The sequence below is a fragment of the Oryx dammah genome, unplaced genomic scaffold, assembly GCF_014754425.2.
Source record: "Oryx dammah isolate SB20612 unplaced genomic scaffold, SCBI_Odam_1.1 HiC_scaffold_13, whole genome shotgun sequence".
Classification (NCBI taxonomy): Eukaryota; Metazoa; Chordata; class Mammalia; order Artiodactyla; family Bovidae; genus Oryx; species Oryx dammah.
This window is the reverse complement of record NW_024070197.1, coordinates 50,553,368-50,577,501: the sequence shown is the minus strand read 5'-3', so window position 1 is coordinate 50,577,501 and position 24,134 is coordinate 50,553,368. Positions and strand designations below refer to the sequence as shown.

The window sequence follows — 24,134 nt, the reverse complement described above, 5'->3', positions numbered from 1 at the left end:
CTGTCCTTCCCTCCCAGTGAGTCTTGGCTGAGCTCTGGCAGCACCATACGAGGGGGCCTTTCCCCCAGGACCCCCATCCCCACCAGCCCCCGGTGCCTAAGGACCGGAGCAAGAAGGGGTTCGGAGCAGGGCCTGAAGGGAAGCAGTTCAGAAGACTCAGGGCTGAGGCAGGGGAGAGCCAGAGGTGAAAGCCCAGGCATTTGGCTCATTCCAGCCCCCACCATGGCACCCAGGGGGCAACCTTCCCTAAACAGAATTTGTTTTTTAAAAAAGCTAAATGCCTGTTACTTTATTCTAAACCCGTTTTCTTTACCATTCCCCAAGTCTTAACAGTAGAGTTGGCAGGGCAGTCTGCAGAGCGGAAACCACCCGACAGGAGCAGCCCACAGGCCCGTAGGGCAGGTCCCCTGGAAGCTATGCACAGGCTGGCTCAGGCTTATCTTCAAGCTTTGCCACCCTGGACTCCACAAAGGGAGGGCAGGCAGGGAACCTCTGAGGCACAGACAAACCCCAGAGTGTCTAAGACGTCTAAGGGAGGTGCTGGCATCAGCACTCCCCACTGGACTAGCGAGGCTCTGGGTCAGAAAGGCCCTTGGCCGCCCCCATCGTGTTCATACCACACCCCTGCACCATGGGGGTGGGGTACACGGGGGAGGTGATGGGGGAGGCTCTGTGCACAGCACCAAGGGGCAACACAGGATGGGCAGGCAGCCTCAACACCAGGCCCACAGTCCTCGAGGGGATACATCTCAGCCTCTGGGTCCGGGGACAGAGCTCAGGCCCCAGACATGGCGGCCATGAGGTAGCTGGAGCAGGGTGGGAACAAGAGGCGAGTAGCCTCCCATTCAGGGGCTGCTGTGGGCCCCAGGCAGCAGTCAGGTGGCCCAGGACGGCTGGCGAGAGACTCCAGGGTTGGGCTCAGGCAGGTCCCGCTGCTGGCTATAGGCGACGTCTGTCTGGCAGGCAGGCAGGGCAGAGGAAGTTGGTGCTCTTCAAGCCGAGGGCCCTGAGGCCAGAGCTTTCCTAGCTCGGGGCTTGGGCCTGGCCTGAACCCAGGCTGTCGCTAGTGGGGCCAGGAGCACTTCTCCGGGACAGACTCCGGGGGTGTCAGGCACTTCCCTAACTTTTCACAGCCTGGGGGCGCCCAGTTCTAGGTAATGAAAATTCAGAAAGAGGACATGCAGTTACTCCAAGCACTTCCAGACTCGGTACTGTCCAGACTCATGCCCTGCCCAGGCCTGTGACCTGCCCCACCCCAACAGATGGACGCCACAGTGTGGAACCACCTGTCTCATCTCCACCTGGCCTGGAAGCAGCTCTGCACCCAAGGCTGACACAGGAGACACTGCCCTGCGGCAACCTGGTATTAACAGGGCCTGTTTATCACTGAAGGGGACAGTCTGCTAACTGCCCAGCACCATGGCCTCTGCAGGCTCCCGGGTGGTGGTGGCGGGGGTGGGACAGACTCCTCCCGCCCCATAAGCTATGTAGGTGGTGGCCTTGGTACCTCTGAAGGCTTGCCTGGCTGCACCTTCGTGCGCAGACTTGCTTTGTGTGGCCATGATTTCCTGGCAACAGGACACTCACATCCCTGAGAGGGAGCCTTCGTGGCTTTGTCGGGTCCCCCGACACAGGAAGTGTGCCCTCCCCAGAGTCACTCCACCCACTCTCGCCCCCCTCAGACCCTGAGTCTGAATTGGAGCATCAGTGCCTGTGAGAACCGTGGCTCAAGTCTCCCCTGCCCTGAACACCATCAGGTAGCCCTCTGGATGCACGGCCACCTGGCAGAGCCAGGTTTAGGAAAGGGAGCAGTTCTCAACCTTTGAGGCAGGGCAGAGAAAGGGGTCGGGTGTACACAAAAGCAGATTCTGGGCCCAGCCTGTGCACCTAAGGGTCAGGGAGGGTGTCTGATGAGGCCCCAGGGAGACGGGCTGCGAGCTGCTCTTGTCCTGAGAGCGAAGACACGATCCAGAGTCTACCCGCTGGTCCAGAGCAGCTGGGTGGAGCAGAGCGTGGAGGCTGGGGAGTGCTTTGCACACTGGCGAGCACATACAGGTGCCCACATGTGTGTAGGCCGCTGAACCTCTGGTGGCAGTGCTCGCTTCAGAGTCTGAGCCCAACCCCCACTGTTCACTCACTTGGGAGCCGTGGCAATTCCGGCCACACCCAGGAGGTGGCGGCAGCGACCGTCAGGTTGGCCCCTCCCCATCTCCCATACTGTCACCAAGAACCCTTGGTCTCTGAGCCCCATGGTGACTGCGGTTACCTGGAGACGGTGTGCTGGGGTGGGGACAGCACCGTGTCCAAGATGACAGGACGGGCTTGGAGGGGGGACCGGGGGCTCTTTCCCGGGTGGAGGTCTCTCAGCCACTGGGACCCGAGGGACCTCGGTGGTCCTGAGACGGGGCCCTTCTGCTCCATTGCTGAGTCCAGGGGCCAGAATGCCAGCCTGGTGTCCTTCCAAGGGATGGGGAGGCCCTGCTGGCCTCTGCCCCGAATCTTTCCCTGTGAGCCCTGGATGTGGACCACAGTGACGAGGCCACCCCCAAAGCCAGCCTGCCCCCTGGCACTCCTCACCCCTCCTCACCCCCAGGGAATACATTCAATGTCCTTTAGTTCTCGCCCCCCCTCCTCCACCCAGCTCAAGGCAGCAGCTCCGGCTGCACATCCATCCTCACAACTCCAGCAGGGTTTGGTGGGGGTGGGCAAGGAGCAGGGCTCACGGGCTGGCCGCACCCCAGGCCATCCACCCAGCCGGTCCACACCCACATCCCACACAGGTTTGGCTCATCTTGCTCCTGCAGAGAGGCCAAGAGACCCCCTACTGCTCCTGTGAGGTTGCGGCCAGAGCGGCAGGAGGGTAGCAGGGCTCGTGTCTGAGGCAGACAGCTCAGCACGCACACGGCCTTAGGCTGCCCCCACAGTCCATGTACAGACCACTCACCATGACTGCCTGGTTGCACACATTGAGCTGGGGCTGTCCGGGGACCAAGGCCTCCTGGTGCTGCTGGACGACCGGGGTGATTCTGCGAAGGGCGTCTAGGTACTCGATGCTGGCAATGCTGTAGGCAGGCGGCACCAGGTCACAAGGTGGGGAAAGGGCAGAGCGAGCCCAACAGCCCACCCAGATAGACCAAGGTGTGGGGAGACCGAGGGGACAGCCCTGCTCCAGGTGCCACCATCCGGCAACCTGCCAGGAAGACAGGCTGGGGCTGTGGACCCCTCTTGTCCTGCCTGCCCGCCCTGAGGTGGGCACCCAGGGAACCGTCCAGCAAATGAGGGTTCAGGCAGAGCCAGGGTCCCAGGACAGTGGCCATGACTCTTCAACCTGCTCCTCAGCTGGAAGCCCTGGACTGCTGCCCAGAAATGGGGGGCTCTTTCCTCTCTCGGGGTCCCTTTTAATCCTCGAGCCCAGGGTTCCTTTTTCTTGGAGCGACTGGTACTGGCAGACTGGACCGAGCCCACATGGCTCCTGGGCCCTCAGCGTCCTGCTCTGTTGTCTACACTCATCCCACCAGCTAGTCTCCCCAGGATCCTGTGTGATGGCATCAGGGGAGATGCCTGGGAGACCTTGTGCTCAGCCCTGCACACTTCCTAGCCAGCTGGCAGCTCCAAGGGCTTCTTGCCTAGAGCTCTGTCCCCCAAGTCACCCCATGCAAGTCATGTGGTCTCCCCACTGGGGGAGCCTGGTATCCACGCTGGGCCCTCTTCTTGGGCCAGTAACCCTGATGGTGATGGTGGGGTCTCCTGGGGGCACAGTGGCAGGTATGTTCCTTGGGACCTCGAATTTCAGGGAACACCATCTGGCCAGCTCACAGCCAGCGAGAGGCAGGGCTCACTGCTGCTGCCACCGTCTAATAGGCACTTGTATTGGAAGTCACGTATCTCCATCTCTCTCACACACACACACACACACACATCTGCCATCCAGGGCGGGGCTCAGACAATGTTGAGCCCTTATACCAATGTTGGCTCCTTATACCCAACCTCGAGACCTGGAGGCCCACACTACCCATCTATGAGGCAGGCTAAAGGCCTGGGGGCTGCCGGGGGTGGGATCATGTGCCCCACCCCTGCCATGGCCTGGCTGGAACAAACATTGGGAGCAAGAAGCAGGTACTGGGATGTGACTCAGGGGAAAGCCCAGTAGATGGAAAACTAAGGGGTGCAAGAGAGCAGGGCCAGTGACTCACTGGCCTTGACCTCTGGGTGGCCCCAGGGGGCAGTTAGGCTGCCGGGCCCCCGTAGGCACAGGGCCTGCGGTCTGCTCTTGCCAGGTCTCAGCTCCACACTGACTCCCAGGCTGCCTCAGCCTGGTTTTAACCTCCAGCCTCAGTATCCCACCTGTGCAAGCGTCCTGGGCCCCCACAAGCCCCTGGCTCACCTGAGGGGGAACCTCTCTCCAGGGTCTCGGCCCAGGTGGAAGATGAGGGGCAGCTTCGTGTGCTCCTCCTGCGAGTGGGTGGTGACTCCTGAGACATTCTGCCCAGGACAGAAATCAATGCCCTGAAATGAGACGTGGGGGTGTGCAGGTGAGTGCTCGGTCCACAGGGCTCTTTGAGGCGGAGCAGGTTACAGGACGGCAGTAGCCGGCGAACCCAGCAGGAACCGCAAACGGAGCCTTCCCACACCAGCCCAGAGCTGCACCACCTGCCCCGAGCACCGTCCCCTAGGGTTTCAGTACTTTTCTGTGGGGAGCGGTGAGTCTCTTTAAAATACTTTAGTCCACATTCTAATTTCTAGAGCAAAGTTTCTCACGTCCACCCTATGAGCCTTGTAGTGATGAGGTACATGGCGGCCAGCATTCGTCCAAGACCCCTTGGCCGGCTAAGGAGGAGGGACTATGGACCTGAAGCCAGAGGAAACACAGGTGATCCCGATGCCCGCCTTTAACAGAAGTTGGAGCATCTGCTCCACCAGGCTTAGGGTCCAGCCCTGCTCCACTCCCTCTGGGTGGGCTCTGCCCCTGGGTTCAGCCTTTGATGCTCGTGTGAGATAGGGTTCCTGTGCCAGTGAGTCCCCCAGGCTGGAAGATGCACCCCGGGGCTCCCTGACTTAGTTCAGGGAACCACCTGCTGCTATCCTGGGTGAGTCACGTGAGGCCAGGGCAACCCTTCGGAAGGAATGGGACCCCGGGGCCCCATAAGCCCCGGGGACAGAGGTCTCCAGCCACCAATGGACATCGTTTACAGGATCTGGAGTGGAACCCTGACTAGGCATGTTAATCCTGACCAGGGCTGGGGACACAGTGGTGCTCCCTGATCCTTCTGACAGGCAATCCTCCCAATACCCTGGCCAGCCAGTCAGCAAGTATTCTGCTGTTCAGTAAAGCAGGAGCTGAGGAGCCTGGGAAATTCCATTGTCTGCACCAAGCTATAGACCCCAGAGTCCGTCTAAGCTGCTGAAGGCTGCAAGAATGGACACCCAGGTGGGTCCCAAGTGGGTGACCCTCTGACCTTCTGGGAGCAGACCAGCTGGAGAACAAAAATGGATTTAATGGTGGGAGAAACAACCACTTTCAACATAAAAAAGCTGAGCAGTTAATGGAGAAGAATCCTAGTCTAGACAGAAGACACAAATTATAATTTGGATGCAAATCAAATAAGCTATTTAATTAAGAGCCCACTAATTAGCACTGGATTTTTCTCTTATGACTGCTCACAGGAGGGAGGCCTTGCCCCAGGGGCATTGCAGCTGAGCGCCACCACTGCAGCCCAGCCAGGCAGAGATGGGTGTGGGGAGGCCTGCCCAGCACAGCGCTGGCTTCTGGAGGGCAGAGTGGAAGGAGGGAGGGAGGGAGAGAGCAGAGCTGTGCCCTTGAGCTGACCTTGTGGGTTTAGTCCATAAATGCAGAAGGTCGCATGCACACACAGACCCTCCCTCCTGCCTCAACCCCTGGGCATCAGACGCCCTACAAGGGGAGGTCACGGACTTGGTGGACAGGCATGGCACAGCCCTTCTCCTCCCTCAGTCCAGCACCCAGTACCTGACCCAGGACACCCTCAGGTGGCTCCTAGGACACCTCAGGTGGCTCCTAGGACACTAGGCCAGGGGCACGGAGCCCTCCCCAAGATGGCTCCATGGGGCCGAGACCTCTCACCTGTTTGAATTCCTCCCAGGAATTAGTCCAGGTCCAGAAGTGGGCCTTGTACAGGCCAAGCGTCACTGCCATCAGCGTGTTGCCGCGGTAATAGAATATCGGCCTGTCGGGGGACCGGCAGGGTCAGGAGAAATGCTCCCTGGGGGGAGGTCCCCCGGCAGGCCCATGATCCTTGGTTCTGGGGAGGCTGGCAGCAGAGTGAGGGGGTGGTGCCTGGGCTTGGCAGGTGCCTGGCAGGGAGGACCGTGGCGGCCAGCATCCCCTAACCCCTGACCCTGCAGTAACAATCTCTCGTGGCAGGTTTTAAGACAGAAAAAAGGGAGTAAGCTGTCCGCTCCCGGCTGTAAACCTGCTCCAGCTATGCTTTTCACACTTTAGAAACTGCATTTGTTCACAGCAGCCAGGAGAACTGATTTTGTTTGAGCACAACAGTAGCTGGTCTTGAGCTGGATAAAATGACTGGACAGCGCCCGGGAGGAGCTGGACATGAGCAGAGGGTGGTGAGGGACACCGCGGGAAGGAGCAAGGCCTCTCGGCCCCACCACGCGTCTCACGCCCAAGTCTCCTGGATCTCACCTCCCTCTGGGCAAGGACACCTACCTATCTGTCAGGCGGCCCTGCAGCATGGCGGGGAGGAGGTCCAGGCCGTCGATGGCCCTGTCCCTGGGTGGCTCCAGGCCTGCGAGGGACAGGCTGGTGGTGAAGAGGTCCATGATGCTGCCTAGCTGGTGGCTCACCTGCAAAGCACGCGGTGCTGTGCTGCCCAGATGCACACAATGAGATGCACACATACACGCGCACGCATACACACACACACACACACACATGCAGTTACATCCTGCAGCATGTCCACACATGGAAAACAGAGGCAGTCCCTGACCGAAGACACATACGTGTGTCCTGGTGAGCACAGGGAGAAGGCCTGGAGGAGACAGAGCCTTCTTGCCCCAGGATGACCACAGGCCTGGCACGAGGCCCGCTCTGACTCACCTGGCCGGCAGGGATGTGTCCGGGCCACCAGGCGATTGCAGGCTCCCGCATCCCACCTTCAAACGTGGTCTGCTTTCCGCACAGAAAGGGCCCGTTGCTGCCACCTGGGGAGACTGAGTGCATGAGTCTGCAGGGCTACACACACCCTGCTGGGCACTCAACCTTGGGACATGACTGTCCGCCTGGCTCCCTGCCAGGCCCTTCAGAGGTGCTGAAGCACCAAGACCACCTTGGAGACAAAGGACCAACCCTGGGGTTCAGGCCTCAAGTTCAAGGTCGGAATGCCTGGAGATGGCTGTGACCTAGAGCTGTGGTTGTAAGCAACCTGTGGACAGCAACCACAGACGCACAGAGCATGTAGACCGTTGGTGAGAAGTGAAATGTGAGATAGTTAGAACCCCAAGCCTGGCAGGTGCTGGATCCTTAAACGCCAGTGTGCACAAGCAGCTCCTGTGCGCTGGGCCCTAGGGGTGCAGACCCCGTGTTTCTGACATGCCCCACTCTGAGCAGGCAGTCCTTGAATCTCTGGGCAGAGGGCAGTCAGCCTGGCCCTGGCTAACAGTGCCCGTGACAGAGGGAGGTTCCTGCCCCCTGGGGACCCGGGGGACGGGAGATGAATGCAGCAGTGCAACGTTCTCCAATAGCGACCCCGTGGCTCATCCCTTCCCTGCAGCCCAAAGCCCACCTTGCTGGTTGGCACAGGGCCAGCAAGGGTCACTGGCCAGTGGCTGACGAGGGCTGTTCCTCATGTTTCTCCAGCTGCGGGTGCATACATGGGTCGTCACGGTATTGTTCTCCCCCTGCAGCTCCTTCTCGGCCAGTTGCTCTGGTGCAATCCCTGAACATCCCCAGGCACCTCTCTGCCAGGACTCACAGCTGCAGGGTCTCCCATGGCCTCCCCATGCAGGCCCAGGCTCGGAGGATTTCCTGCTGTCTGGGGCCTTCCTTACAGAGTTGAATGACTCAGGCCCTCCTGGCCCCCCAGTGTTTTTTTTTTTGAAGACAGACAGAGAGACACATTGCCACAGGTTTCACACAAATCCTTATAGGACCATGAAAAGCCAGGTTTAACAACCTCCCTCCATGATGTGGAAAAGCCTCAGACCTGAGCGGCCTGGAGGCCAGGGGTCCAAGCAGGCCTGCAGTGGGCCAGGAGCTGAGGGTCCCCAAGTGGACCCTGTGTGCTGGGGCACCTGCCTTGTCTGGGCGCAGAAATGAGAGCGGCACCATTGTCAGACGTGAAGAAAACAAAGGTGTTCTCTGCGATGCCCAGGTCCCGGAGGAGACGCAGGATCCTCCCGACGCTGTCGTCCAGCTCACGGATGGCGTCCCCGTACCTGTGGGAAGGACAGGGCGGTCAGTGGGGGCCAGCGGCGTCAGGACCCAAGGGTGGTCGGAGCCTAACCTCAGGGATGGAGGGGAAGGGGCACGCGGGTCAGTCTCAGGTGGAATTGGGGTAGTGCCGAGCCCTCCGTCCACCCCCTGGAAGAGGCACAGATGCTTCACCATCCACAGCTGATGGTCACTTGTGACAGTGACTCTGCCCTGCAGGTGATCAGACACGGCTGACCGCCCCCGCCCCGCCGCTCCCACCCTGGGGCTCTAGGTCTCTGAGGCCAAGGGCTCACCTCCCTCGCTGGCTGGTGCCCAGGAAAGGCTTGGAGGCGTAAACGGGCGCATGTGTAGCGTCAACAGCCCAGTAGAGAAAGAAGGGGCGGTGGGCTGCCTGCTGCCTCTGAATGAACTCCAGCGCCTCCTGAGGAGAAGGACGATGGTCATCCCCATCCAAGACCACCCCACTCCCTAGCCCAGAGCCCACCCAGCCCTGTCGTCCTGCCCAAGACCACCCCCTCCTGGGCCCACAGCCTGCGCAGCACTGGCAGCCATCACCTGCAGATAGATCTGGGTGAGGTTGGCTTCTCCGGTCTTCAGGTTAATCGGAAATTCTTCATAAAACCTGAAAACAGTACAGACCCAGACAAAGATCAGCCTTCAGTGCAGGGAAGCCCCCTCCCTGATCTCCTGGAGGAAGTCAGAGCCTGGAAGGTCCCAGGTCCTGGGGGACCAGATGGGGGTGGGGCTGAGGCTGTGCCCCCTGCCCGGCAGACAGACAGGACTGGGAGAGGAAGGGGTGGGTCCCTGGGGCTGTGGAGGATGCAGGGCCTCTCTGTGGTGCAGGGGGGCGGTGCTGGGTGAGCTGCCCAGCTCTGTGGTGCACTGACGTGTAATGAGCTCCAGCAAAATATAAAAAATAAAAAGGAACAAAGAAAGGGAAGTTAACCCAAACCCCGCCCCGCAGCCACCCCCCCTCCTGCCCCCCCGATGGTCACAACAGGTGGTCCTGCAGCTGATGGGCCCTGGACAGTGACTTGGAATGAGGCTGGCCATTTGGAACACAGCCCTCTGGCCACTTCAGCGGTCGGGCCTGAACCCTCGAAGCCGAGTAAAGCGTCTGGGGCTCTCAGCGTATTTCCTGAGACTATTAGGAGCCCCCTGAGGTGGGGCGCTTATCAGTCATGGCTCACAGAACAAGTCTGGGCGTGTGGAGGAGCTGGTGGAGTGGAGCCCAGGACTCGATACCTGCCGACCATCTCCTGATCCCGGTACACGGGAATGTTGGGCCTCGCCTTGTTGTCGTAAGGTCCAAAATGACAGTTGGGGGATCCAAACCACTCGTCAAATCCATGCTTCAGGGGGTGGAACTGAGGTCGGTGGCCCAGGTGCCTGGAGATAGGAACCCAGGGCACTTCAGGGAGCTCCGCAGAGCAACCACCCTCACCTTTGGAGAAAGGCTCAGGAGACAAGGTCCTGCCAGCCCAGGGCTCACTGAGTCTGGTGCCCGGGGACCACAGCCCCTCCCGCCTTGGCCACCCAGGAACAGGAGAGGGGAGCACACCCTGGGGTTGCCTGGACCAGGTCTGGTGATTGTGCTCAATGCCTGGGCAGGAGCCAGTGGGGACAACAAGAGAACACGGCGAGATGCCTGCAGGGTGATGGCCCAGCTGTTTCCTGAGGCCGTGCTCGGACCCACCCCCTGCTCCCCACCAGGGGCCCCTTCCCACGTTGGGTCCTTCTGCCAGAGAGACTCTTGAGAAGGCATGGCTTAGGAAAGCAGTGTCCGGGCAAGGTGCCCCCACCCTGGGAAGTGGACAGGTCTCCTAGAATCACGTCTGCAGGGTCGCTGGCACAGGCCGACCCCAGGTGACTGTGAGCTCTCCATGCTGCTTGGTCACTCGGCCAGGATGGATGTGGCAGGGGTACCAGGGCAGGACAGGGCCAGAGCTGAGTTGACCAGCAGCGGAGTCTGGGTGCCTATAGGCAAACCTCTTGGTCCCCCACTGTGGGTCCTGACCCGCTCTGCCTCTGAGGGACAGCTGCCGGCCTCTGCAGCCCTTGTGTGGGGTAGGGTGGGGGATACCTGCACCAGCTCTGCCCTGAGCTCTCTTTAGAGGTGGTTCCTCTTTGGGCCACATCTACACGGCAGGGCTGGGCCTGAGTCCTTCAGCCCAAACGGCCTTCATGGAACAGAAACACCCATGAAGGTCCAGCTCGTGTGAAGCTGTTGATTCAAAGAGCCGGTCCCAGAGCAGCTGTGGGGTCAGCGCTGTCTGCAGGTCTCAGAGCCCATCTTCATCCTGGCCAGGGCTGTCCTGACCCCAGCCTGTCCACCTCCCCAGGTCCATGCCGGCTGCTTCTCCAGGCCCTGCCATGCCCTTTCCTGCCCCTGAGTCCGCCTGCCTCCGGAGCTGTGGGGACAGGATCCCCCTCCAGCTGGGGCAGCCCTGAGTCACTGACCATGAACAGAGTCTGCTGGACCAGGGTGGAGCTGCCAGCCTGGGTAAGGAGCACCAGTCATCACAGGCACTCCCCACTGTGGGTACAGCCCTGGTGCGGCCCAGCCACTGTTTCCCCAGGCCTTCCCGTCTCTGCTGGAGCCACGCAGGCTTCTCCAACCCTCGTGCCCTCTTTGGCTTCACGCTGCAGCCACTGCCCTCTCCCAGCTCGTCAACTCAGCAGGACGGCTTCCGCCTGGTCTCAGGAGTGAGGAAGTGCTCCTGCAGCCTCCAGACTCCCCGACTTGCTGAGTCTCCTCTCCTGGCTTCTGCAGACAACCCCCTCCGCCGCTATAACAACCGGGTGGAGCAGGGGCCCCCAAGAGTTGCAGATGAGGTGCTTGAGAAGGTGCATGCCAGGGGACTGAAGGGGAGAGGATCTGAAGCACAGCAGCAGCGAAAGAGACACAGTCAGGTCTGGAAAAGCAAAGGAGGCTTCCTGTAGGAGGGGAAGCCTGGTCTCTGAGAGGTCCAACAATCAGGAGAGGGAAGAGAGGACATCTGACCTCTGCATCAACCTCCAGGGCCATGCATGGGGGCATCCCCGGGGAGCAGGAGAGGAGACATCTCACAGTCACCTAATCATCACCCGGATGACCCAACCACACAACCCTCCAGCCCTGCCTGCTTCCTGGTTTCACTGCAAGACGGAGCCTCCTGACGTGTCCTCCGTGCTGGCATGTGTGTGCAACAATGGGGCTACTTTGGTGATGCTGTGCAGCCAACACCCCAGCCTCGTCACAGAGCTGGCTGGCAGGGTGTGGGACTCACCACTTGCCCACGATCTTGCTGGTGTAGCCGGCTCCCTTCAGCAGTGCTGGCAGCAGGAGCTCCGAGTCCGGGATGCCCCCCACTATCTCCTGTGGAGTGTAGGCTGCAGAGCAACACAGCCCGTGAGCTGCGCACAAAGGAGGCCATGCACCATGAGGATCTAGGGGCAGAGCCCTGGTAGGGGTGGCACTGCCCGGGCACTTTTCTGGTCTTCCAGCTATACCTCACTGTCAGGGCTGTTACCAGGGTGGGACGGGCAAACATGCCCCTGAGGGGGGTCTGGACCTCAGGAGAGGGCCCACCCCTGGGGTCTCTGGAACACACCCTCCTCCAAGGACCATGGGAAACCCCACCAGGTCAGGGAGCCCGCCCTGGAGCCTACCATTCCTGGCGTGCCCGTTGGTGGTATAGAAGCCACTGCGGATGGGCAGACGTCCAGTGAGCAGAGCTGCCCTGGCTACGCAGAAGGGACACAACAGAAACGTGTGTCACACATTCAGCCTGAGGCTGGCCCTGCAGTGCCTGAGTCCCAGAAGCCCCTGGAGAGCCGAGTGGGTGCACAGCCTCCCGCCTCATGCTCTCCAGCTCCTGTGACAGCCTGTGGGTCGTGGCCAGCGCCCCCAGGATTACTTCTCATCCTGAGATCAGAGATTATCCTCACCTGTAGGGCCCTCACACCTCTGGCAGACAACCACTTCCCCAGCCCAGCGCCTCCCCTGAACGAGCTGCTGAACTCAGCCCCATGAATGAACAGCTGCTGCCAAGGTCCCCACAGGCTCCAAGCCCTTGGTGACCTCTGACAGCTCTGGTGGCCCCATGTCCCCCAGGGGGTGGATCCTGGGAGCTCCCCAGCACCAAGGTTCTATGGACGCCCGAGTCGAAGCTGCCCCTCCACACCCCTGCCCCCTGTATCCCACCTCCCGGTCTGCAGGTCCCCCCACCCTGCCTCACCTCACTGCTGTCTCCCTGCTCCATGCGTGCCCCCTGCCTCCACACCCCAGTGGCCTGAGCTGGCCCTGACTTACACGGGGAGCACAGGGGGTTGGCCGTATAGAAGTTCGGGAAGAGCATCCCCTCCGCGGCCATCCGGTCCAAATTCGGGGTCTCTCTGGAAGGTTCTCCATATGCCCCCAGGTCGCCCCACCCCATCTGCAAGAAGGAGCATGTGGAGGTCGGGTGAGAACACAGCCGGAGCCGCTCCTGGTGCCCCAAGTGCGGCCAGGACACAGTTTGCCGCTTCCCCGGTGCAGATGCCAGCCCACGTGCTCATGGGGCACCAGCATCAAGACTCCTCTGCCCTCCACACAGACAAGGAGGCCGTCCTACTCCACAGGGCAAACTCAAATTTGAAAATAGCAGTGAGGGCCCACAAAACCAACCCAGTGAGGCCCCAAGACCCACGGTCCCTCCTGAGCTTGCCACCCAGAGAACCAAGCCGGCCGGCACCCAGACATGGGGCAGATGTCTACCGCAGCAGGACTCCCAACAGCCCTAAGAAAACGCCCGAGTCCATCACTGATCAACAGTGGACAGAACGTGGTCTGTCCACCCAGTACCGGGGTGAACAGAGGCCCCCCCGTCAAGTTTCTTTCCACTCAGAACCTGTGAACAGAACCGTATCTGGAACACAGACCTATCAGCCTGCCTGCACCTATGCAGAAGGCAACCAGACCCCGGCCCTGTGGTTCCCCTCCTACCCTCCGCCTTGCTTTCCTTAGTGGGATGTTCTGGGCTTCTGGGCAGTACAGGGGCCACACGTGGCTATGAGGAATGATCATGCGCATGCGCATGTGTGTGTCCTCATCGACACATGTGGGAGGAGGCCCTGGAGATTCAGGACACTGGGGACGCAGAGCCAGTGTTTGTACAGCCCGGCCTCACACCTTCCAGGAGTCATGGGGGCCTCCTTAGTCCTGTTTCACAAGTAAAGAACAGAGACACACATGGCGCTAGGGTCCAGGTGGGCAAGAGGGTGCTCTGTGCCCTCGCGCTCCACCCTGCCCACCAGCCACAGAGAACAGAGATGAGCCAGCACCACTGGAAAAAGCTACTCAGCATCTTCTAAGAGCTTTCACGAGCTGATGCCTATTGGGCCTGCGCCGGGTCTGAGGACCTGCTGGGGGGTGCTCCCAGGCCTGGAGACTGTAGGGGTGAGGCCGGGTGAGGACACAGCACTGCGGGGAGCTGAAGCCTGTCTGGTCTGGAGAGCTGTGCTCCCCATTAATGCTCAAGTTGCTCTGAGTCTGTTTTCTAACATTCGCTGACCAGGACAGAGGTCTCCCCAACTTCTCTGGGCTTCAGCTGCCAGAGTCACAGGAGGAGATGACACAGGAGAGGTGGGGGCACCAGGGTCTTTTGGCCTGCTGTTCCCGGTTCCTGGGGCCCATCCTGGGCACCCAGATGGACAGTCTCCCGGTCAGCCCCCTTGAGTAAGATGTGCCCAGCATCGGTCCCCCTCCACCGCTCAAGGAATCCAAGAGAGACCAGGAAGCCACCCGCTAGGCCTGTCACCCAGCAGCCCCAGTAACAAGCAAAGAGAAACACTAGGTGTGGGCTGAGGTTTTGTTTTGTTGCTTTAGCTGAGCAGGGCCTTAGTTGCTGTACATGGGATCTTCCATCTTTGTTGCAGAATTCGATTTCTTTAAAAAAAAACAAGCTATTGATTTGGCTGTGTCAGGTCTTAGTTGCAGCACGCAAGATCTTCAATCTTCGTTGTGGCATGTGAACTCTTAGTTGCGGCATGTGGGATCTAGTTCTCTAACCAGAGATTGAACCCCAGGCCCCCTGCATTGGGAGTGCAGAATCTTAGCCACTGGACCACCAGGGAAGTTTCCAGGTTTTTTTTTTTTTTAGCTCCATAAATCCAGGAAACCACCATCTCAACAAGCCTGCAGCGTCAGTCTTCACTAATGAACTGTCACCTTGGGGAGAGGAGAGGCAGAAATGGGAGAGACTAAGGGCTCAGCTTGGTTCAGCCTCGATGATTTAAGTACTTAACCAGCCTTCCTGCCTGGGAACCTCAGCTCTGAGAAGGCTGACCATGACACAGCAAGCATTTCCAAGACCCACGTGTTGGTTATGAAGCAAAGTTTCCTAGCCAGCCATCAGACGGGCTCCCAAAGACAGGAGCTTTGGGGCCCCTTCGGGAGCCAAGGTGTCTGAACAGCTGTGACTAAACTGAAACACATTCTACCTCACCTGAGAGGAGCCACTACATATTGGTGGCTCTGTGATCTTTTCTAGTTTATCTGAACGTTGTTGGCTTTTTGCAATAAAGAATTAGGGATTCCTTGGTAGCTCAGCTGGTAAAGGATCCGCCTGCAATGCAGGAGATCCTGGTTTGATTCCTGGGTGGGAAGATCCACAGGAGAAGGGATAAGCTACCCACTCCAAAGAATTACTTTGATAATAAAAACTGTTGCATGAGATATATTTTATGTTTTTTTCTTGTAGTAGATATTTGAAACCTGAGTGTTTTACACACACAGAACCTTGCAATTCCAACAAGCCAGGAGCATCCAGCAGCAATGTGAGGCTCGTGGCCTCAGTCCAAAGACTACTGGGAGTGTCTTTGCTGGCCTTTTGGGGGAACTTTGAGGTATTTTTACTCGCAACTCTTCTGACACTAAATGTGTGTGGGAACCTCCATTTCACTCATCCAAAATACATTCCTGGCTTTCTTGGGAAGGAGGACGGGAACAGAGTCATAAAGAAGCTGGGAACAGCTCGGTTTATCCCCAGGGTGGGCTCACCAGAGTGACCAGGGTGACCTGGGGCCACACACGCTCAACAGGGGACAGTCCTCTGGTTCAGTTCTTTACCACCCCACAAAGACCTGACCTTTGGTTAGAAATCCCAGCAGAGGCAGAGCAACCAGACCAAGCAACTCTGGTCCAGGAGGGCAAAGACAGCAGAAGGGACTTTCAGGGCAGGCAGGCCGGAGTCTCAGTCAGCTCTGCACTCTTTTTCTGCCACCAACGCCCGGAGAATTGGAGGGCAACAGGTGAGCAGAGGTCCTGGAGACCTGGTCCTCACGTGGTCAGCATCACAGTTGGTCTGGGCTGCCCCTCAGACCTTCCTGTGCGGTGTGGGGCAGGGATGGAGCAGTGGAGCCGCGGGGCAGAAAGGTCTTCTCCTGGTCCGGCCCGCAAACGACCACCTCACTTCAGCTTCACTCAAGAACCAGGCTGCGGACGGCAGAACCAGGCATGACCCGCACACCACGGGCCGCCCCTCCCCTGCCCCCGACCCCGCGCCGAGCGCAGCAGCCCTCCCCGGAGTCCGGCTCGCGCGGACACTCACGTCGTCCATGAGCAAGAGCAGGATGTTTGGGGGCTGAGGGGCGGGCGCGACCCCCAGCTCCGCGGCGCTTAGCACCAGAAGCAGCCACCACCTGGTCGCCCCAGCAACCGCCGCCATGACAAACAGGCCAAGTGCCACTGAACCGGGAAGCTGCAGAAACCTGACCGGCTAAACTAGCGTCCTTCCGGCCTGGCGATGGGATGAGGCCACGATGTCTGAGTGACAGGAGGGGCGGAGTCAAGGCTCAACGCTAGAGAGGAGGGGTAGGGCGGGGTAAGGCCGACCGAACACCAGAAGGGGCGGGGCAAGGTCGGCTGAGTGACAGGAAAGGCGGGGTCACGGCCGGCCGAAATAATTGCGAGCGGGGCGGGGCCTGGCTGGCCTCGTGACCGGCGTCGTCGTCATGTGATGCGGCCGGTCAGGCTTCCAAGATGGCGGTGTGCGTAGCGGTGATCGCCAAGGAGGTGCGTAGGCGGGCTGCAAGGCCCGCTCCAGCGTCACCCTCTTTCTCCGCCTTCTCTCCTTCCCTGCCTCGGGGACTCCAGAGGGTGGGCTCCGGGACTTTGCCGAGCCTAGGTGGCCGGGCGGGCCCGGGGTAGTCGCTGCGCAGACCTACACCTGCCGCTGCCGGAGCGTCACAGACCGGGTCCTCCTCTTCCGTCCCGGCCCCCGCTCCGCCCAGCCATCGTCGGCGGGCTCTGTGGTGTCCTGCTCCGGAGTCTAGCCGTCCACTTCGGTCCGTCGTGCTCCGCCGTGCGCTTCCACCGGCCGGGCCATCGCTCACCCTCCACCTCAGACGACTGACGCTTTTCTCCGCTCGGCAGCCACAAATGTACCGTGACACACCCCTGCCTAAAATCTCAACAGTGGCTTCTCATTAGGATCACGTCTGAATAACCTTCCTCCCATACCAGTGACATCCTCCACTCCAACCGACGGAATTACTTGCCGATCCCCTGTCAGGCTGTGCTCTCTCACTGGGCCTTTGCACCTGGGACCCCTCCCTCCCTCTCCTCCACTCCCATTCCCTCCACTGGCCACCACAGCTTTCACTTTCTCTAGGAAGCTCTTTCTAAATCCTATGATTGAGCTGCGTGGCCATCCACCCGCCCCAACTGCAGGGAACCTTGGTAACTTCACAACCTTTTGTTAAGGCTTCTGAGGCAGTTCTCCCGTGAAGCTCTTGTTATGTTGGGGTCTGTGTTAGCACCTGTTGCATTATTTGTTGGTGGGTTTGTGGACTGTCTCCTTCACCCGATGTCATCCGTATCAGTCAGGGTAGGGGCAGTGTTGTGTACACTGTATTTGTGCAGCACCAGGCCTGTGGCAGCCTGGAAAGATGCTGTTTAAACCCCAGGGTTAGGTTACTCCAAAATGGCTCTGCAGAGATGGAGGTCTGAGCTGACTCTTGAAGGGTCTAGAATGAGTCTGCCAATGCCTCTGCCCAGGTGACGATTGCAGGAGTTGGCATGTTGGGAAACAGCCAGCATCATGGGATCATGGAGTCAGGAGAAAGGCACCAGCTAGGGTGGGGCCTTGTTTTCTGGGCCAGTGCACCCAGGGTGGATCCTTGTCACTTCAGCCACCATCACCTTTTCTTGCAGAATTATCCTCTTTACATCCGCAGCGTCCCCACGGAGAATGAGCTCAAGTTCCACTACATGGTGCACACATCCCTGGATGTGGTGGATGAGAAGATCTCTGCCATGGGGAAGGCCCTGGTGGACCAGAGGGAGCTCTACCTGGGCCTGCTCTATCCTACAGAAGACTACAAGGTGTATCCTTGTGTCTGTCAGCAACTTCAAGTCTGAGGATTTCCTGCAGTCTCAGGGTGCACTGTAGCATCAGGTCCCCTTGAAAAGCATAACATCACTTGGAAAGGAAAAAAGATGTGGGCTTTTGACCAGTGGGGAATTAGAGCAGCTTGAGACCAATTAGGACCTCATACCCTTTTTCCTTCAGTTAGGAGGATGATGTGGGAACAGCCAGGCTTGAGTTGCCTGGAGAATTGTGACAGTCCTCACTTGTCCCTGGAGTTTCTGGAGGGACTGGGGACTCTCTAGCATTATGCCTGCAAGGACGCCTTCCTGTGCCGTCCCAGCGGGGCCACCAGGGGTGGCCAGGGGTCATCGTTTACTAATCTCCTTTTCAGGCTCCTGAAAAGGTGTCATCCTGAGCCAGGGGTCATTGTTCACTAATCTCTTTTTCAGGCTCAGCCCCACCTGTCACTGTAAGATCTTGACCAGTCCTCAGGACAAATTACTCCAAAACGCATGGAGTTCAAAGACATTCCAACAAGTATTTAATAGTAATGAGCTTGCCCAGTGTCACTGCCTGGGAGCCACTGGTCCACAAGACAAAGTGACCTTTCGAGATGTGGGTACCTTAGGCTGACTGTACCTCGTTTGTGCAACCTCTGGTTTTGCAGTTAACTCTCTGGGGCCGGGAACTGATGCAGAGAGAGGGCGAGGTGCCCCAGGGTTTGGGCAGGCCGCCCCAGGACTTGAGTTGTGACAGGCCTTAGTTGCCTGCCCTCTGCTCCTCCAGCAAACACCAGAAGCTGTATAAGGAAGTGTCCGGTCACACCGGACGTGGCCCTGTGTCCTCCTGGCACTGCAAGACAGGCCCAGCCCAGGGCTGGTGCTGTGATGCATTGTCATGCTCCTCCAGAGCAGCTGAGGAGCTGGGGGACATGTGCAGATGGCCCTATGCTGACAGACCCTGCAGTGATGAGTCCCTGTGTTAAGAGCGAATTCCCTAACCAGCTGTGCAGATACGGCTACGTGACCAACTCCAAGGTGAAGTTTGTCATGGTGGTGGATTCCTCCAACACGGCGCTCAGAGACAACGAGATCCGCAGTGTGAGTGTGGGGACCAGTGACTTGATTTTCCTTGTTTCTTTCGAAATGCTGAGAAGCCCCTAGCATGGCAGCAGCTGTGTGTCCACGTGAAGTAAACATGTTGTTGCTTCTTGTTTCAGATGTTCCGGAAGCTGCACAACTCTTACACAGACGTGATGTGCAACCCCTTCTATAACCCGGGGGACCGCATTCAGTCCAGGTGGGCGTGGCATCTTTTCTGGTAACCCCTGCCCTGCTGAGAGGCAGCAGTTCTGAGAGGGACGGAGAGAGGGAAGGTCTTCTAGGCAACAGGCACTGTGCCTCTAAGGCAGCTGTTCTGAAATGGCAGAACCCTGTTTTTCCAAACAAATGCTTACAAGGATCTCCAACACGTGAAACAGAAGGGGAGTTGGGGAGCAGGGCAGGGGCAGAGCTTGTCCATCTGGTCTTCCAGGTGCGCCCAGCAGGTACTGGGGCGCCTCCCCAGATCCCAGTGAGGGCCCAGGCATATGGACAGGAGCCTTCCGGCAGAAAACGTTCTCTTGCCAGTGCTGATTTTGTCTTTGAGATTGAACTTGGATGATTAGAAAATTAGATTACAGATATCTTCCAAATAGCCTTCAGTTAGATACAGACAAAACACTGGAATGTCAAAAAAGATGTTTCCCAAAGAAGCATTCTTGCGTATGTGCTCAAGAACTGCTCCTGGGAATTCCTTGCATTCCCAACAAGTGACTCCAGCCAGACCTTTCCTGTGGCACCTCCTCTCAGTGGTGACACTGTGTCTTGGGTCATCCGGGGTCCCACCCCTGACTGGAGACCCAGCCAGGGCAGCTCTGTAGAAAGTCGCACAGGAGTGAGGCAGGAGACTCAGATTCTCACCACCCAGTATGGGAAGATGCACACGCGGGCCTCAGCCAGCTTTACTTACCCAGACCTGGGAGACTGATGTCTCTGCCAGCCGGGGATGGAAGGTGGGTGTAGGTCTGCCTTTTTGATTGGTCCATTTTTCTCTGCAGGGCCTTCGATGGCATGGTGACATCCATGATGATCCAGGTCTGCTGAGCAGAGCTCTGCAGCCCCTGGCTGGAAGGAAGGGTTCTGTACATAACCGCGTTGTCCAGATGTCTGTTCATCTCACTTGCCTCTCCTGGGGAGTTGCTGGGGGTGGGGCCTCATGCTCAGGGCATGTTGACTAAAGGCCTTGTGAGATCAGCTTTGGGTTTTTCCTTCTGACACAGCGGAGGCTTGAATTAAAGAGAGTTTAGAGACTCTCCTAGCTGTCCAGGGATTAGGACTCTGAGCTTCCACTGCAGGGAGCCCAGGCTTGATCCCTGGTAGGGGAACTAAGATCCTGCAATTTATGTACTACACCCCCAAAAAAGAGTTTACGTGGGACTTTACAGGGGACAGAGCTGATCAGGGACCAGATGGAACAGGAACTCTTGTCCCCACCAGGCACGAAGGGGCAGGGAAAGCCTGGTGGCAAGAGCTCCTGGAGCTTGGATCCCTGAAGAGGCTGTGAAGGGAGGGGCAGAAGACCTGTAGACCGGCCACCCTGCTGCATCAATGCCCTGGCTGCACCCCCCAGTGACTGAGAAGGTGGGCTTGTCTGGAGGGGTCAGCCTCCTGTGCCCAGAGCCCAATTAGAGGGGCATGTGGGATGGCCTACACACCTTCCCCTGGGGGTGGGGCTTCCCCTTTCTGGTTTTGCTCCACCCTGGAAGGCTGCCTTCCAGAGACTGTGTAGCTAGCATCTCATCAACTGCTGGTGGGCATCAAATGAGCAAACTCTGAGAGTACCCTTCTGCCCTCTCAGTCACTCTGGAGGGGGTCTTTGGCCAGGAGAAAGGTGGTTTAGACTCATTGGGAGTGGGGAAGCTGTGATCTGTAAGTGTTGGCAGCCCAGGGCTAGATCTGGGGTGCATTCTGCTCCGCTTTTCTTTGGGTTTACTAGCACAGATGAGATTTTTTTATAATTACAGAAATAAAAAAAAAACCAGCTCAGAGTGTGTGTGAAAGAGTTCCCCACCACCACCACCCTCCACGCAGGCACGCACGCGCGCACACACACACACACACGTGGAATCATAGGACCTAGACGAGGGCTGAGAAGTGTGATCAACAGGTATGGGGCTGATGCAGCCATCTTCACGTGGGCTTTCTCCCCAGTCCATCCTCAGGTCTCTGGTTGAGCTGTTACTAGTAATCTCTCCTGCCTGAGAAAATGACCGAAGCAGGGATTGCAGTTTGCTAAGCCGACATCCATTCTGTCTTGTTTCTTTACTAATAGGTCCCCAGTGTTATTCGGGACAATTGGTCAGACAAAATATACTTCCTGTCTTCACATGGGTAGGTCATTGTGTGTAAGTGGATGGTGTTGGGAGGCACTTGCAGGAAAGATACTTAAAAGAGGGATTTAGCTGGCAGTACCTTCACTTTTTCCCTTCTGTCCTGGAACTTGGATGTGATAGCTGAAGCTTAAAAAACTATCTTGAGAGCATGCAGACAAGATTCATCCTCTAAGCATGGGGAGCAGAAAACTAGGCAATGTCTGGGTCTTTGCTGACATACCAGTCCTGGATGTTCAGCATTTTTTTTTTAATTAAAAAATAAAACCCCTATCTTGTTGAAGCTACTGCTATTCGGGTTTTTCTTTGGGTGGAGCCAGACCAACCCATAAATTGCTTTACATTTAAGGGTTTTCACATGCATTTCCATTTTCAGCCTGAGAAAATAAGTATTCTGCTTGCCTTTGCCAACAGAACTCTCAGCACTTTCACCTGAACTTTTTTTCCTCTGTACCATGAGGCTGGCCTCAACGAAGCCCACCTGCCTGTTCGTCCCCTGCCACCCCAGGCCCATCCTCCCTCCAGGGCTGAGCCCTGTCAGATGCAGCCCCTACTCAGCCCTTGGCTGTTGCACCAGTGGTTTCTGTTGAAGTTGGTCTTCCCTCCCCATCAGCATTCCTTCTCCCTTCTGTGCCAGGCCAGATGGACCAAGAGGATGCTGTGTGTCTTGGCTTCCTCTAAGGAAGTGGAGAAGGTAATGGCACCCCACTCCAGTACTCTTGCCTGGAAAACCCCATGAACGGAGGAGCCTGGTAGGCTGCAGTCCATGGGGTCACTAAGAGTCGGACACAACTGAGCGACTTCACTTTCACTTTTCACTTTGATGCATTGTAGAAGGAAATGGCAACCTACTCCAGTGTTCTTGCCTGGAGAATCCCAGGGATGAGGGAGCCTGGTGGGCTGCCGTCTATGGGGTCACACAGAGCCAGACACAACTGAAGTGACTTAGCAGCAAGGAAGTGTGGGTCGGAGCCCTGGCCTCCCATGTGGGCTGCTCAGTCCTGAAATCCAAGGGAAAGGAGAGCCTCCCGGGTCCATTCTCCTTGAAGTGGCCATACAGAAGAGATTAAGAAGGTACTTCTGAAAAAGGACCAGTTCCTTGGGGTAGATGGCTGGTCAGCAGGTACTTACAGAAAAGTAACATGCAGGGACTTCCCTGGTCATCCCAGTGGCTAAGGCTCCACACTCCCACTGCAGGGGCTGAGGTTCAATACCTGGTCAGGGAGCTAGATCCCACACACTGCAACTGAGAGTTGGCGATAACTAAAGATCCTGCAAGTTGCAACTAACAGATCCCACGTGCCACAACTGAGAGCCAGCACAGCCAAAGAAATACACATTTTCTAAAAAGAAAAGTAACGTGCACAGTGACAGTATGTAGCCTGCTTGCCAAGGAGGGCACTGACCTCAAGTGTGGAGCAGCAGGAGCTGGCGCTTCACAAATTTCGGCTCCAGGGTGCGGTGCAGGCAGCCTGTCTCTCCTGCAGCTCCTTAAGTGTACATGGTCCTGGCAAGGGCCCTGCCACTCAGCCCCTCCCACCCACCTTCTCCAGGGGTGGGCAGTGGTGTGTATGTGTGAGTGTACTGGTGGTTGTGTAGAGATAGAATCTATTCTCTCACTCGGTTCTGGGGGGCAGAGTCAGAAACCGAGGGGTCAGCAGGGCTGGTTCATCCTGGAGGCTGTGAGGGAGGGTCTTTCCAGCCTCTCCAGCTTCTGATGACGGCCAGCAATCATCGTGGCTCCTTGGTTTATGGACACATCGCTGCAGCTTCTGCTGTCTCCACATTGCTTTCTCCGTGTGTCTCATATCCAGTTTGTGTCACTGGGTTTAGGGCCACCCAGCTGGTGCTTAGTTGCATCTGCAAAGACCCCTTTTCCAAATAAGATCACAAGTACTGGAGATTACGATGCAGACATATTTGGAGGGGGGGGTTGTCATTCACTCCTCTATAAGGACCATCGCTGACCCCAGATCAGCAGGGGAATGTGAACCTGGCCTGATGGACAGGTGGATGGAGAGCAGAGGCCTACTTGCCCTCCCGAGAGAATGCGGTCTTCACTGGTGCTGTAAAGGGGACACCAGGGACTGGGGACTTTGGGGCTTGGAGCCCCAGAGCAGCTGTGTCCGAAACTTGAGGAGCTGATAACTGAAAGATTACAAGGTAAAGAGGGTTGCTTTAGAGAAGCCCACGGAGAGGTTTTTTAGTTACTTAAGGCCGTGACCGAGTGTGTCTGCAGCCCAGACCCACAGCTTCCTTTCTCAGCTCTGAGCTGAGCCTAATCAGTGCACACTGCCCCTTGAGGGAGAGAGTGGGGCATCTGTCTGGGGTGGGGGTGTGGGGCACAGGCAGGGGCCCAGCATGGAAACCTCTGCATTCAGGTCTCACCAGGGCCGGGCCTGTGCCAGGGGCACCTTCCCGCTGTCCCTGGTCATGGGGCGAGCATGTGTCCCGGAGGCCACCAGACGTGGGGTGAAGACAAACAGCTTGCCCCTACGGTGTGAGGGGGCTGCCCGCTGGCTGTTGGTGTGCGTCTCAGACTGAGACCCCCATCAACTGCTTTCTCTGCACCCGAGGAAACAGCATCCAAGTGAGGCGCATAAAGGGGACACTGTTGCCATGTGCTTTTAAAAAATATTCAAGTTTAATAATTTATGCTTTACCAATAAGATATATATTTCTACTTTTCTATAAAAGGCGTTAGTGGAACATCCCTGAGTAAGTCAAGCCGGCGCTGACCCCGTGGTGCCCGGACTTCACCTGCCCACAGCTTCATCCCATGCCCTCCACAGCCCCGACTGGCATCCGCGCCGGGCCCACCCTGTGCCCCGCTCCGTGCACGGCGGCCTCGGTGGGGTCCGGCAGTCCTCCAGAGGAATGAAGCGTGCGGGGAAGTTATTCTTAGGAGCACCAATGTTGATTCCTGACCCAGTGGCAAACCCCACTC

The 24,134-nt window shown here is 57.9% G+C and overlaps 2 protein-coding genes across 6 annotated transcripts; one reads left to right on the top strand and one right to left on the bottom strand.

Annotated features, from left to right (window-relative positions):
• Window positions 1-260: 260 nt before the first annotated feature.
• GALNS (galactosamine (N-acetyl)-6-sulfatase) lies at window positions 261-16,284 on the bottom strand. 3 transcript variants are annotated; one of them, XM_040253696.1, is made up of 14 exons: window positions 15,997-16,279; window positions 12,720-12,843; window positions 12,077-12,151; window positions 11,695-11,797; window positions 9,671-9,814; window positions 8,981-9,047; window positions 8,719-8,846; window positions 8,288-8,427; window positions 7,091-7,194; window positions 6,701-6,837; window positions 6,101-6,203; window positions 4,385-4,506; window positions 2,945-3,062; window positions 261-1,150 (listed from the first exon to the last, which is right to left on the bottom strand). In XM_040253696.1, exons 1-14 carry the CDS (start codon window positions 16,111-16,113, stop codon window positions 1,064-1,066), a joined length of 1,569 nt encoding a protein of 522 aa, XP_040109630.1. In that variant the 5' UTR covers window positions 16,114-16,279; the 3' UTR covers window positions 261-1,063. The 3 variants fall into 3 exon arrangements, with proteins under 3 accessions (XP_040109630.1, XP_040109632.1, XP_040109631.1); XM_040253697.1 differs by lacking the exon at window positions 261-1,150 and adding an exon at window positions 1,157-2,280 and having other exon boundaries at window positions 15,997-16,284; XM_040253698.1 differs by lacking the exons at window positions 11,695-11,797; window positions 15,997-16,279 and having other exon boundaries at window positions 12,720-12,728.
• A 16-nt stretch (window positions 16,285-16,300) lies between these two features.
• On the top strand, window positions 16,301-21,474 carry TRAPPC2L (trafficking protein particle complex subunit 2L). 3 transcript variants are annotated; one of them, XM_040253708.1, is made up of 6 exons: window positions 17,686-17,781; window positions 18,213-18,226; window positions 18,570-18,595; window positions 18,715-18,857; window positions 18,977-19,056; window positions 19,856-21,474. In XM_040253708.1, the coding sequence occupies exons 1-6, from the start codon at window positions 17,686-17,688 to the stop codon at window positions 19,899-19,901; spliced, it is 405 nt and encodes a 134-aa protein (XP_040109642.1). In that variant the 3' UTR covers window positions 19,902-21,474. The 3 variants fall into 3 exon arrangements, with proteins under 3 accessions (XP_040109640.1, XP_040109641.1, XP_040109642.1); XM_040253706.1 differs by lacking the exons at window positions 18,213-18,226; window positions 18,570-18,595 and adding an exon at window positions 16,301-16,460 and having other exon boundaries at window positions 17,601-17,773; window positions 18,770-18,857; XM_040253707.1 differs by lacking the exons at window positions 18,213-18,226; window positions 18,570-18,595 and adding an exon at window positions 16,400-16,460 and having other exon boundaries at window positions 17,624-17,773; window positions 18,770-18,857.
• The last annotated feature ends 2,660 nt before the right edge of the window (window positions 21,475-24,134 follow it).